Genomic DNA, 14,342 nt, shown 5'->3' with positions numbered 1-14,342 from the left:
TATAACGAGACCCCCCTCGTAGGCCGTCCAATCGCGACATGGGATGAGCGTGCTGCACCTCTCCTTCCATCCAACGTTGCTCGACCCGCCAACGCACCACCGGTCACAGCCTACAGGCAAACAGCACACCAGCCATCACCAGTTCGTCATGGACAATAACGTTGCTCCGCAGAAACGAAAGTTCGCAGTCATCTTCATCCTTGGTCCGTCTCACTATCGGTCCCATTCAATAGGTATAATGCAAGCCTGCTCACTATTTTGAAAGGAGCTCCCGGCTCGGGCAAAGGCACGATCTGCAATTATCTGGCCCGCAAACACGGCCTGTTGCATTTCTCAGTGGGAGACAATCTGCGAACCTGGATGAAGGATGAATTGAATCGCGAAACGCCTCTCGCGGCTACGATCCAAGACAAGCTGGACCACCAAGGATTTCTTACGTCTACGGAGTTGAACCCATTCCTACGCATTGCAATCGAGAATGCAATCCGGCAAGACGATTTGAACGGGATATTGATCGACGGTTTCCCGAGGTGTGAGGAGCAGCTCATCTCGTGGGCACAGTGGCCCTTTCAAGAGCGCCTTCCTTTGGTATGTTGAGGCGGGCCATGGAATACATGTATGCATGCTTCAGCCGGTTAATAATGTAAGCAGGAGGGTAACGCGAAACCCGATATCGTCTTGTCACTCAATGTGACCAAAGAGAACGCGGAAGCGAGATATCTAGCACGAGGCCGCGATCGCAACGATAGCGCGGAGAAGTTCACGAAACGGTTCGCTGAGTACTTGGAGGAGGGACCGCCTGTGGAACAACAGTATCGGGAAGCAGGATTGCTCGTCGACGTAAGCCTTACCGCTCTTCTCTGCGTTCACAAATGAAATCCCTCTGACACGATCTCAGATCGACAATAATGGAAACAAGGAAGAGAACATTGCAAGGGTGGAGAAGATGCTGAGAGACAGCGCATTGTGGAACCGTGTGGTAGGCCAGGAGATGGAGTCGGTTTTCCTCGTATCCCCCCAAGTGCCGGATGACGCCCAATAGGTAGTCAATGTGCACCCCAGACTCACTGGGTAGGATAAGCCGAAATGGAGCAGTCCCAAATTTGCCACCCTGGCTGCTACATCCGCGACCCGCGGGCCGTTCTTAGCTGCGTCCACAGCTACTCAAATATCAGCAAGCAGATTCATCATTGCTCATGTTCCCCTCGTCGTATACCTCATCCCCGCCTTCGACCACCCCTTTATTGTGGAATTCTTCGGTGTCCTTATTCGTCTTGACTGGATTCCTCTTCCTTCGAGCCCCGTTCCCTAGGGAAGAATCGAAGAGAGGCACCCCCAATCTGAACCTGCAGAGTATGCTGGATGATGAGAAATACATTCGGCAAGAAGACTAGAGTGAATACTGCGGTTGGATTTTGATCTCATCTCAAAAAGCCAATTTGCCTGTGCCGCGAAAATGACGCCGTTTATTGCGGGCAGCAGTTAACGCCGTACATGTCCTATGATAACCTGTTACTTAAGGTAGTCTGCAAGTTACAACTTACGATAGAACTTTTAACCCCAAAAACCTTGATAAATGGTTTTTGTGTAGCTCTGTCCGAAGAAACCTATCTGGTTCAATGTGAGATAGCATATAGCTGTCTAGGATTCAGCACACAACGACTTGCTTCATAGTAACTCTCTGTGAGAACCTTCATGTGTTCCAAGGGCCTGAAGTAGTAACATAAGTCGATGAATCCGCCGGGGAGCTTCCATCATAACTCAATGTGACATAAGGCTATGAGATTTATGCCTATTTCGTCAGTAGCTGTGCCCCACGCCGGAAGAGACGCGTCTATCACGAATGAGAATCAGCGACTCCAATCCTCCCCCAAGCATTGTAGTGGCACAGATCCGGGTTCACGAAGCTTTTTGTGATCCGCAGTTGAAATCCTGCGTCAGCTTCATTCGACGTGAACAATCTTCCGGTCTAGTTTTGTGACGCTACGCTCGATATGAGGAACAATCATGTCGAGACGATGTTACGCTGAGGATCAACGGTAGTGAGCCGAAATCAGCGCCTTGCAAGGCGCCTCAGCTGACATGTCACCTCATGAGTACCAGGTGGTGCAATAAGGTAGAGTTATATTATTCGACAACGTTATACACAATGCCATTGCCTTGTTTCTAATGTCAGAGACACTACGTAGTTGCATAGTCAGCTCAGTTCTGTGCAAGACCACAGCATGTCACGTAAGGAGATGGACATACAAAATCGACATTTCCTGAGTCGTAAGGGGTGAAATTGGCATCTGAAATAGGGAAAACAGTCCCTTGCGCATAGGGCAGTGTTAGCCGATTCCGGTTTTTGATACAAGCGGGGGTGTTGAACAGTTGAAGTCTGGCTCTCATGCACGTAAGCTTACCTCCCGAAGCTGTGTTGGCTCCGAAAGTGAATTGATTGGCCCGTATGGGGGACGGGCCGGTCCAGCTTGCTTACCTTGTTTAGAGTTTTGACTCGACCCATGGAGATGAACCTTTGTGGCTTGGTTTAACATCCAATCATAGCAACCATAGCTCGGCTCCGGACGTGGCAATGCGCGTCCATTAATCAAAGTGCATTCTCGGTCAACAAAAGTATTGCAAAGAGTTGCGAAGAGGCGATCGGTCATGTTCTAATCTAGTAAGTATATCGCAACACAGGGGATTGATCCACAACAGCGTTGACCCATGATATTGATGAACTTTTGTTACCTTCCTACTCAGAGGCTAGAGAGTTATGGTCTTCGATAAGCTGGTGCGAGTTGATTTTGGCAACGGGCGAAGAGATCCACAGGGTGACAGAGATGATAGCTGTGGACCTTCAAGTTGGCATGGACTCTTCATCAAAAATCATAGGTACGTCTAGAAGATTAAGAAAGTATAAAGGATTGCTCAAGTTCCCTTCAAAGCTCTCATTTCTTTTCTATCAACATCATATCAACTCATCCATTCCACTCTTCAGATCATCATCCCCATTCTAGAACTTCCACTAGTCGAGAACTCCCCGCTATTCACAATGAACCTCTCCCAAATCTTCCTCAGCCTCATCGCCACCGTCTCCGCCATTGACGTATACGGCTACCGTAGCAACGAAAAGTGCAGCCGCGGCGACTACATTGTCTGCACAAACGTGAACCCGAACGATTGCTGCATCCGCGCCTCGGGCGACGTCTTCCGCAGCATCGGCTTCCGCGCCATCCCGACCAACTGGAATATTGTCGGCCGCGCCCACAGCGGGGGCGACTGCAAGAACCTCAAGTACGTCACGCAGTCCAACGGCCGGGAGAATATCTGCTGCGGCGGCAGCAACTACTCTGGCGGAAACTACGGGTTCGTCTCCAAGAAGCGCTCTGGTGACGCCGAGGCTACCTGCGCCGCCACTGTGGGTTGCTCCTCTGTTGCGAGGGGCGACTTGATGGTTTTTGAAAACGGGCCCAAGTTGAATTTGACTGGTCTTGACGATACTCTTTACACTGAACTGGTGAGCACACCTACCATGTATCCGAATTCCTGTAATTTCCAGAGTTGATGTATGCTAATGTTGGGTTCCTTTCTTCTAGTAAGCTATAATAACCCTTCGCATACTCCAGAAACCAACCCTTCCTCCCCCTTTAGTCGTCACTTTTGCTGACCTCCTTCTTACCAACAGTATTTCTATCTGGGAGAACGGCGGAACCTCGGATGAGATCCCGACCAAGTTCGACGCCTACAAGCTTGAGTAGAACCTGATAAGCCTCGGTCAAGGTGATGATGCTTAGATTGGTAGAAACGTCCAACTGGCAAGTCATTCGTTTCTCCGGACACACTAAGATCAGAAGCTATGGGTACTGAACCCCGGATGCGGTTTCTTATTCCTCTCATACACAATTTGTACCGTTTTGAGTATCCGGAGCTGGTGTTGCGCGATGATATGGATAGCCAAGTGCTCATTTCAACTATGAACTATTTGTCTATTAATACAAGCTGCATCAAGATCTTAACCACATCTCACTTTGTTAAATCCATTACATCACGTTATTTCGATACTGAAACTTGAAGAATGTGTGCAATATAGCTTATTCCAGAGGTGTAGGAAAAACCTACGAGGCTAGGAGAGGTAGGCTGTAGGAGTTGTCAAAACCGCCACGCCATGATTCTCAACCGAGGTCAACCACTATCAACTTCTTCGACTTCTAGAGTGACCTCCTTCATAAAACAAACGTAGTCAAACATGAGTGGTATACCATCCAGATAGCCAGTACCCTAGTCCAAGAAAACATAGTCGCCCCAAACGCAATAACTCCTCACCAAACCACGCCCTCACAAAACCCCAGAATCCCACGTTCGTCCCGTCCTCCCATCATCCCCCAACATCCCTATTAAATCTCCCCACCACTCCAAGAATTGATCCGCAAACCTCCTCCTCTCATCTCGGCCCCTCAAATCGTCACCGATGAAAACGCCCCACCCCAACGTGCTGAGATCCCTCGTCACCAGCGGATTCGGACACCCGCAGGACAGCACCGTCCCCGCTGAAGCAGAGATCTCGCCGGAGAGGACGCCAAGGCATATTCTTAGTCGACATCGCTGGGCCCAGTCGATTGACTCGGTTGAGGCGTCCGGCCCAGGTTGAGATGTCATTGCTCTGCCTTCGGGTTTTCTCTGTCGTGCTAGCGCGCGAGCGCACTGCGTAGATGAAGGGGAGCCCTTCCGCTGGGGAGGCCAAAGAAGTCCAAAACGCTGACGGTACTGCTTGAAGACTTTTTCGTTGTTCTTCTATCCGTGGGTCCCGCACTGTAAGTTTGGTGGCGGAACGTTGAATGGGCAAAGGGTGTCTGAGGAAACGGGAAGCTGGGTAGTTATCGAGGTTGGTGGGTTGCTTCTTCCTGGGATAGATAGTTGATTGAACAAAGCCGACTCTAGAATGAAGTATATATAAAGACATTGCTTTGCAATGAACACGCCGTCATTTGAGGCTGTGAGGACGCTGGGGCGCACTTTTGAGTCCTACTAGTCCTACAGGCTACTAGTCCCGCAAAGGATCAGCTCCCCCGCCAGTTCGCCGGAAATTTCGGGGCTGGGAAGGCTCAGGTTGCCTACGATGAATTTGACAGACTTTGAGACGGGTGAGACCATATTCATGAGGGCCATCAAATGTATCAGTGCATCATCTCACCTCACCTCTAAGAGCAGCATTCTTCGAACGCAAGGCTGATGGCCACAATGTGGCAGCACTTGAGCATCATGGACTACCGTGAGAGAGGCTGAAGCAGAATCAACATTTTACTCGCAGGTTTCTCATTCGAGGCTTGTATGTTTTGATCCACCGTATCCGTTCCCCGGCGTTATGGTAATATACAAGGCCGTATTTTCACATCTCACAATATTACACAAATGCTTGAATACCAGTGATGGCACGACCGAGGATGAGACCTATTGCTAATGTTAGCAACGCAGGTACTGGAAGCACTCAGCCTTGGGAATAACTTACTATGAATGTCGCTCTGTCCCTCATACGTCTGCGTCACGAAAAGATTGGCAACGTGACGGCCAATACCATACTCGTCACTGACAGCATTGCCGCCAAAGATCTCCTGCAGCACGCGAGCATTCTGCAGCGCCCGATCACAGTTCTGGCGCTTGACCATGCTGATCATCTCAGGCGTCACCTTGCCCTCGTCCTTGAGCCTGCCGACCTGGATAGCGGCAACGGTGCCGTACGCCGCATCCGTCGCCGCATCGGCCAGCTTTTTCTGGACGAGCTGGTATTTTGCGATGGGATTGCCCTTGAACTGCTTCCGTTCGAGCGCGTACGTCCTGGCACGAGCGATGCAATCCTCGAGGGCGCCAATGACGCCGAGAGAAATGCCGTATCTTGCACTGTTGAGACATGAGAAGGGGCCCCGCAGTCCTTCGACCAAGGGGAACATGTTCTCCTTGGGGACGGGGACGTCGTCGAGCTGGATCATACCCGTGATGGAAGCTCGCAGTCCGTTTTTATTCTTGATGGGCGGCGTCTCGAGGGTACCAGGAGGGCACTGAGAGCGTTCAACCAGGAACCCTCTGATCTTGCCCGTCTCCTGCAGCTTCGCCCAGACCATCAATACGTCAGCAATGGGAGAGTTTGTGATCCACGTCTTGGCACCGGAAAGAGAGTAGTAGCCTTCCTTGGTCGGGTGAGGCTTGGCCGTAGTTTCCATGGAGCCGGGGTCGCTTCCGTGGTTGGGCTCTGTCAAGCCAAAGGCGCCGAGCAGCTTTCCCGTAGCCATCTTGGGTAGGAATCTCTCCTTCTGTTCCTCCGTACCGAACTCCGCAATGCCACCCATGACAAGCGACGACTGGACGGACATGCCAGAGCGGTAGCCGCTGTCGACTCTCTCAACGGCCTTTGTGATGAGTCCGCCGGCAACGGTAGAGACACCTGCGCAGCCATATCCCTCAATCGTTGCTCCGAGAAGCCCTAGGTCGCCCATCTCCTCGAGGATCTTCTGGTCGTATTGCTCGTCGCGGTAGGCCTCTGCGGAAAACGGTCAGTGCTAGTCATTCCCTTGATCGGGAACAAAAACATACGAAGCACACGCGGCAGCATGCGCTCCTGGCAGTAGCGCTCAGCAGTCTCGGAAATGGCGAGCTCCTCCTCGGTCAAGAGGTTCTTTGTGTTCAAGGGATCCTCCCAGTTGAAGGCCGGGCCTTCGGAGGCGGAGGCGAAGGTTCTCGCGGCGGGCAAGGTGCGCGTTGCGGCGCGTCGTGTTGCGCATGTCCTCAAAGCGTTACGATACATACTGACTACTGCTGATCGATTGACTCTTCCTCATGGTGGGTTGAAAGAGAATCGGATCGCCATCACGGTGAGAGTACGCTCTCGAACTGCGGGCACGGGGCGTCTTCCCCGCCGGTAGCTGTCCCGAGCAGCATCCGAGGCACAACACGGGTCGTATCTGATTGGCTGGGCAGTTGTAGATGAAGGATGGTGATTACATAAGACCCGGTGTCGGCGAATGACGTCGTCGCGGTCTACCTGCGCAAGGAAGTGAAGCTCATGCTCCTCTGGATGAGATGCATTGCCGTTGTTGCCTGAATATTATTAGATAGCACCTGGAGTCAATTCCAATGGGTACGTGCATCATATCAAGTGCTGGATTTGAATACCCAGACTGTCGGCCATAACAGAGACTCTTTGGGGACTTACAGGAGGTAGCTAAGGGACAGCTATGATATGGGGCACGGAAGACCATTATTATCGGAAAAGATACCTGCCGGTGCCTGGATTGCTGGGCACCACTGCTGGAAATGGGGGGTCAAGGACAAGAATAGGAACAGGTTGGATGCGGATGGGGGTTGAAGGTTGAAACATGCCAGGGCAATAATGCCTTGGCCCTTTGTTCGGCAGCAGCCGGCAGAGAGTTCAGACCTGGGATGAGATGCTCGGAAGGGTACAAGTGTTGCCAGGCACTGCCGGGTGCCCAAGTCAGGTACCGCGTTCGGGCGACAACTAAAAGTTGGACGTCATATGCCGTAGAGGCAGGTGGGCAGCGATGGGATGGCAGATGCAAAATACAGTAGCGAGAGCAGAGGGTATCGATGACAAGTGACTCCAGCGAAGAGCATGGTGAAAGTCGAGCAAGAAAGAAATATGCTGGACGAGGTTTCGGGGTACGCCATGCTCTGGGAGGATGAGCTGATTCTGAAATCTGGGGTGCTTTTTTGCTCGCGAACTGATAGGTACATCGTCGTTGGCTGGTCGGCCGCGAGGGCCGCTGGGTCGGAGGCCCAGTTTGGTGGGATGCATGAGATGTCTTTTCTTTTGCCATCCAGGTTGCTACCACGTGTGCAGCCGCCAGCCGGTTCTTTCGGCATCGAGATTGCAGATGCTACTTTGGTGGTGTTGCAGTCAGCCAGTCAATCACGTTGGTAGAAGACCAGGGAAGTGCATCGTTCGGGGCTGGACATTGGGGAGGGTGAGGTGTCTGCTGAGTCACCATATGGCATTACCAAATTACCAAGCCTGCCACCAGTCAGCAATTGTCATCAGTGAGTGCTGCTTGTATTGGTATATTACAATGTGGCGGTGCACCAGTTGCCCCTCCAAGTTCCCTTTGCATCTGGAACTGTAAGAAGGGGGGCCCGGGAGAACCACAGCTTGTTTGGTTTGAATGACGCCTGCTGCCTGACACCTGAGGCTGAAGGAACAGAGTGAATGGCTCACGGTCGTTGAACAAGGCGAATGGGAACTTGATGAGTGTGATGGCTTGCCGACCTCAGATGGAAAAGGACTTCCCGTGATTGGGAGACAGGTAATTACCAATCACCAATCATGAGGTAAATCATTAGTCACCAGCCACTTGTCCATTTGCTGCGCCTGGCTCCTGCTTTCTTGACGCTCACAGACCGAATAGAATCCTTGGAAGGCAAGCACTCAGAGTAAGGGTACCTCTGAGGGTAAAGTTGGAAGGAAGGTACGGGCGGTTACTACCCTTGCCAGTGAGTGAGGTGGATGGTGCCAGCCTGAACCTGAAGCCACCACCTGGGCAGCCTCACAGTGCCTTTAAGCCTTAGGTTTGGCGCTCCCCTCCCCTCCTTCCCACTTCCATCCCCCTCCAAAGTGGTTCCTGCCTTCCTACGACTCACCCCTTCCCGTCATTTTTCGCCAGGCCCGACCGTAGTTTCTCCTCCTCCTTCCTTTCCCTCCACCACCAAACCAATTTCGACATCAATCTGTAACGGGACCGTACGAAGCGAATCGATTCCTCCACGACCACCTCGCCCAACACCGCGTAATATCCCTCACGGGCGACGATCCGAACGACCACATACACACGATCGAGTTCTTTTCTTTTAAGAAGCATCTTCGTCGGGGATAAATCCTTCCTCGTTCTGGTACGCCCCCTTCCCCCCCACCACAGCAGCACATGATTTGCACCCAAGACCGTCACATTCACGCTTCCCACGCCTGCTGCTGCATCGACGCTGGCCACCTCGAGAATCGTCTTCGTCTCCGGTACACATCCCCTGAGTGCCAAATCGAACACAAACGCCTTTTGGCATCATCGTGCATTTACGAAGCATCCGACGTCGTGTCGCTCTCGCAGCCGCCGGAAAAGACAAACGAACAGCAGCAGCGGCAGCAGTAACAGTGCAGCCCACCATCCCTCCACCCACGTCTGCCCGCATCCCGCATCCAAAAAAAGCCCACCACCGCCGACCGCTTTCGCTGACTTTTGCCCCTCACAACAACAGAACACAGCATTTGCGCTTCGGCGATCAACCATCTTCTAGATACCCCCAACCACAAACCACATTCAAAATGGCTCTCAAGCGCATTAACAAGGAGCTCACTGACCTCGGCCGGTACGTTGTCCACACCTTTTCTTTCATTTTGACTCTCAGCCTCTTTGTCGCAGCCCGAGACGTCAGGTGGGGCCATCAGGGAGCGGGGTCTTCTTCAACAAGGACTGCTGCAACTTTTCCGTCCTGTCGGGTGACTGATGTCGACGGCGATGGCGGCATGGAGCCGACAAATACAAACCAAGAGATGCACCATGCTGACTTCTTTCCTCTCACAGTGACCCGCCCTCTTCCTGCTCTGCCGGCCCCGTCGGCGAAGATCTGGTATGTCGACTTCATCTTTCCCGATAAGCACCCGCCGTGGTGATGCCTTGAATCATGACTCAGCCGAGCACGAGATCACGTCTTCGCAGCGTCGGCAAAGGGCGTGTAAACATTTGCTGACTGGTATTCGCACAGTTCCACTGGCAAGCGACGATTATGGGACCCGTAAGTCTATTTACCCTCTCCGGTTGCTTTATTGGTTGGACCTGGCGCCGATACCCGAGAACAAGACAGCTTCTCAACTGAAGGCATGGACGAGACAAACGTTTGGCTAACACCTGGTACCAGGGCGACTCTCCTTACTCTGGCGGCGTTTTCTTCCTCGCCATCCACTTCCCTACCGACTACCCCTTCAAGCCTCCCAAGGTCAACTTCACCACTCGCATTTACCACCCCAACATCAACTCCAACGGCAGCATCTGCTTAGATATTCTCCGTGACCAGTGGAGTCCGGCGTTGACCATCTCCAAGGGTACGTCGCCTCATAGCTCACGCCTCATAGCTCACGTAAAGGCCCGTGTATACGCAATGCTAACACGTGACAGTTCTGCTCTCCATCTGCTCAATGCTGACGGACCCCAATCCCGACGACCCTCTTGTGCCCGAGATTGCACACGTCTACAAGACGGACCGCGCTAGATACGAGGCCACTGCTCGCGAGTGGACTCGCAAGTACGCTATTTAGACGGTGTTCGAGGCATGATGGTTGGACGAGTATGACAGGCGACGGCTTTCCTCTCTCTCTTCGACAGCTCTGGCGTACGATTAGGTCAAGGTCATTGCTCTGCGTTGCGGTTTGGGATCTCTTTCGTTTCACCAGCACACAGAAGGCGGTTCGGCCGTCGACACAAAACACATGACGGCGGATTGGCATTTCGAAAAGAGGTTACGCGGGCGGTGTGGTTAGAAGATGGACCGATCAGACAGTTAGCAGCACAGGTACCAAGTACGGGTTTTCATACGGCAAGGCTTCATGTTTCTACTGCATTGACGTTGTATTGATGCGTACGTTTTGGTTGACACCACAGAAGAGACGACCGGCAGTCATCGTACCCAACTGTTTTCGTGATGCTTTGGACTTTATGTGCATGCCGTATCCCAGACGCTGGACGATCTTCAGAGCCGGGCGGCAGTAACTCATGCTTCATGCTTCGAGAGGAAGTTTCTCATAGTAGGGGAGTACCGGCCCCCCCTCGTGATGTAGTAGCCAAAGGATGCGTTGTTGCTACCCGTAACGTATGCTATCGGAACCCGCAGTCAGCTAGATTGATGTCAGTGCAACATTTACAACCTACGCTGAGGTGGCTATTAATTGCCGGATGCCATGTTTATAGGCCCGTCCACACGGGATTTAGATATTGTTCTTCTCCTCTAGTCAACGGAATGTCTTTTTATTTGCAAGAGCATGTGGTTTCGATGTGCCCGGTTGAATTAGACCCATTGGCTTGGCTGGGACGCCGGCTCCGAAGGGTCCAGTGGTGATGTCGATGGGTTGTGGGAAGCAAGTAGGAATTCGGAGGACAGATATTCCCGAAGGAGGTCGGAGGGGGATTTAGATACGTGGGATGGAACCGGGCAACGAAGGCCCAGAGAGAGAGACGTGAGGTTTCATGATATTTCCTGGCGGTTTATCGAGCATTGGAATGGGCCATGTAGGGACGGGAAGCGATTTCCTTGCTTTGTTGACTCTTGTGTGGGGTTTTGAAAGCTGTGTGTGGCCGCTTTACTCAAATCCTGGGTGGGGATGGAAAGAAAGTTTCAAAATTTCACAGGAACCATTGCAGTGTACAGGTTAGTCGCAGGTTGATTGCAGGAATGAATGAACATCCTTTTACTACTCGAGACAGGCTTCAGCGAATAGTCTTCCTCACTTTCACGGTGAACGGAGGCGACAAGCTGGGCATTGGCAATGAGAGCGGAAGACGCAAGACCAGAGAGACAGACGCTTTTCCTTTTAGGGGGGGGTAGGAGATTTGGATAACGGAGTCAGTTTGCTTTAGGCATCAACACGGGCACTAAATAACCTCATCCTCTCGTTCCTCCTACTCTATAATTCATGGGATATATGATGATATCAACTCTCTGTATGAAAGGCTTCCTTGAGGCAGATATAGGAGTATGAGTAGTAATCAGAATGATGTACCAAGGCTGAAGATCGTCCTTGGCAAAGCCTATCTCCCGTCCTGACCTCACAGTATAGGACGACCATGTTTTACAATTCCGCGACTGCAGTTTAATTCCATTTTCGACGACGCTCGTATACATTTAGTATTGAGGCGACTAGGAAGGGGATGATTGCGGATCTAACGGTCTGATATGGCCATGTATGGACCGAGAAATTGACATGCAGAAACGCGATATTTGGTCCTCAGAGGAATGGGAGTAGGCACAAATATGTTTGGAACGAGGATGTACATTATGTAACAATGCAACATGAAAGGAAATACTAGAGCCAGGACCAGCTCTGCTAACTGGAAAGAGTTTGCGGGCTTGCCGTTGCTTGGATCTCTCTTGTATATGATGTGAAGGGCCTAGGAAAACAGGCACGACATCAGTCCAAACGAAACGTGTGAGACCCAGTTTGGACGTGGTGGTGGTGGCCTTGCCCAGGATGGTAAGTCCATCGTTCACGCAGGCGGACGCTGGGAAAGATGAGATGGACGTGAGTGTCGATGGAGAGCCCGTTCTTGCAGGGGTGGGAAAGAGATTCATGAATCGAGCGAATCGTTGAGCCTCGAGGAAGCGGCAATGGACGGTGTGTGCGGCTTATTTCCCGCCATGGAAAGGGCACGTGGTTTCGTTTGACGGAGGGGGGGGCAGGATTACCCCAAATGGCGGGCAGATGCGAGAGGACCACCGGGTAGGCAGAGGCGAGGAGGACGGGAGCTTGTGCCCTGCGTCCTCTTTCAAGCGTGTGTGTCCTACGCGAATCTCGAGACGCAGTAGAAGGGGGAGGAGAAAGGGAACCGGAATGGGAACAATGTTTGGGAGAGGGCAAGGCTAGCATGTTTTGAAACTTGATGATTTGAGGTCGAGGGCTCGAGTGTTAGTAGTTCACCATGTAGGCATTGTTCGGGAATAATCATCTCCAGTGTGGTGGGACGGGAGAAGACGGGCCTCGCCTTCGAGAAGTGTTCAGAGGAGAGGTCAGTGGTCCGACGCTTCGGATAGTCGTGCCGTGCAGGTCGACTCGAGGCGTCTTCGCCAGAGGTCGAGCGAGTATCCCGTGTTTTGTAAATGCGGAAATGTTGACTGTTCAAGAGGCAACGGTGGGCTTCCGTCATTTGGTCTTCAAGAGGCTACTCGAGCGATGGATACGTACCGGGACGACGGTGAACTGACGGTCTTTCTTGTTTAGCAGATAGTGACAAAGTTACATAATGGCAAGTTGAAGAATGCGGGATGGTGTAAGACTAATCGCCGAGACTTGGGAAAGAATGAGACATCTCGGAAGAGTCTGTGTCAGATGGATGGAATGAGGCTGATAAAGACATAGTCTGAAATGTGGGGATCTTCAGCCGCCGGGTTGATGATGACTTGCAGATTCAAGGTGCGCGATAATCTGAAAGCGGAAACTCTCATAGGGGAGCGGCAGGTTAATTCTTTGACTAGGTATGATTGGCGGGACAACTTTGCTTTTTGGATAGCCGAGTAAAACTGAATTCGGCTTCAATTGCATCCAATGAGCTGGTTAACCTTCCCTACGCTGGCCGGGAGACATCCTCGCCAGGCGTATCGCAAGCCAGCGGCCGGCGACTTTGTAAGCAGATACAAACCACGAGTCCTGCGTTACCGATCATTTGGCAAAACTGCGTCTTGATGGGGCCGAGCCAGGGGAAACGAGGGGCATCTTCTACGTAAGCGGCGTGCGACAGCGTGCCATTAGACTTGGCTTAAAGTTGTCAATGATGTACGTTGGCAGTGCGAAGGGGTACGACAGCTTCAAATTGAAACTGGTTTTTGCAAATGCCGCTTCGTGGAGCTTGCCCTGACTGCGTAGGCATTGAATGATCTCCCACTGGGATGGTGAGGGGTTGACGGGGGATCAATCTGCGTGACGGGACGAGATGTGCGGCGGGAGGCGAGCCAGAGGTTTGGCAATCAGCCGCGTATTGACAGATGGCGAACGGGCAGCTGGTGCCTATCTGAGTGCGATCCAGGGCAGGGCGAGACGAGGGACCCTGACCAGTGGGATTGCTAAGAATATTCCGGCGTCAGTGAACAGAGGCGGGAGGGCGGTACGAAGGGGGAGTGAAATGTGGAAAGGGGGGAGTGTATGTTTGAAGCCATGTGGTTTGTGAGAAGGGATAGATGAGGTATTGGCTGGGAAGACTGAGGAAGACGATGAACGATGACCAATGAAGAAGTCGGAAGTCCCGACAAGTGCCTCCGGTACCTAAGGCCAGGTCGGTGCGGCCGCTGAATAAGGGCAGCAGGGGTGTTAAGCATGGCCACTGTGCTGCGCTTAGATGACTAACAGCTTCTCCCAAGGGACGTAAAAATGAGAAGCCCGAAGTGAATATGCCTACCAACTGTAGTAGCAATGAAGCGCCACAATCAGTGATGGCCGTTGAGGCTTCCATTGAGAGGAGGAAAGTTATGAAATCTGAATTGTGTCAAAGCATCCCTGGCGAAACATGCTGTGACGCGGGCTCAGGCGACGAATCGAGACGCACGCCCCTCTTTTGCATCTCCGAAACCCTTTTTGGACCAATTAGATGAGTACGAGCCGA

The 14,342-nt window shown here is 52.1% G+C and overlaps 4 protein-coding genes across 4 annotated transcripts; 3 read left to right on the top strand and 1 right to left on the bottom strand.

The window, feature by feature from the left end:
- Nucleotides 1–43: 43 nt before the first annotated feature.
- Nucleotides 44–1,042, top strand: CORC01_12493 (adenylate kinase; the record flags this gene model as incomplete). Its single annotated transcript, XM_022624113.1, has 4 exons — nucleotides 44–203; nucleotides 266–588; nucleotides 652–840; nucleotides 899–1,042. 4 exons carry the CDS (start codon nucleotides 44–46, stop codon nucleotides 1,040–1,042), a joined length of 816 nt encoding a protein of 271 aa, XP_022469369.1.
- Nucleotides 1,043–3,037: 1,995 nt separating this feature from the next.
- Nucleotides 3,038–3,743, top strand: CORC01_12492 (uncharacterized protein; the record flags this gene model as incomplete). Its single annotated transcript, XM_022624112.1, has 2 exons — nucleotides 3,038–3,502; nucleotides 3,612–3,743. 2 exons carry the CDS (start codon nucleotides 3,038–3,040, stop codon nucleotides 3,741–3,743), a joined length of 597 nt encoding a protein of 198 aa, XP_022469368.1.
- Nucleotides 3,744–5,386: 1,643 nt separating this feature from the next.
- Nucleotides 5,387–6,781, bottom strand: CORC01_12491 (acyl-CoA dehydrogenase domain-containing protein; the record flags this gene model as incomplete). Its single annotated transcript, XM_022624111.1, has 3 exons — nucleotides 5,387–5,433; nucleotides 5,492–6,517; nucleotides 6,571–6,781. The coding sequence occupies 3 exons, from the start codon at nucleotides 6,779–6,781 to the stop codon at nucleotides 5,387–5,389; spliced, it is 1,284 nt and encodes a 427-aa protein (XP_022469367.1).
- Nucleotides 6,782–9,304: 2,523 nt separating this feature from the next.
- On the top strand, nucleotides 9,305–10,294 carry CORC01_12490 (ubiquitin-conjugating enzyme; the record flags this gene model as incomplete). Its single annotated transcript, XM_022624110.1, has 5 exons — nucleotides 9,305–9,348; nucleotides 9,564–9,609; nucleotides 9,745–9,774; nucleotides 9,898–10,081; nucleotides 10,155–10,294. The coding sequence occupies 5 exons, from the start codon at nucleotides 9,305–9,307 to the stop codon at nucleotides 10,292–10,294; spliced, it is 444 nt and encodes a 147-aa protein (XP_022469366.1).
- Nucleotides 10,295–14,342: the final 4,048 nt, after the last annotated feature.

Source organism: Colletotrichum orchidophilum, assembly GCF_001831195.1.
Source record: "Colletotrichum orchidophilum strain IMI 309357 chromosome Unknown Scaffold_155.1, whole genome shotgun sequence".
Taxonomy (NCBI): Eukaryota; Fungi; Ascomycota; class Sordariomycetes; order Glomerellales; family Glomerellaceae; genus Colletotrichum; species Colletotrichum orchidophilum.
The sequence above is the reverse complement of the archived record's forward strand: the minus strand, read 5'-3'. Positions and strand labels throughout refer to the sequence as shown.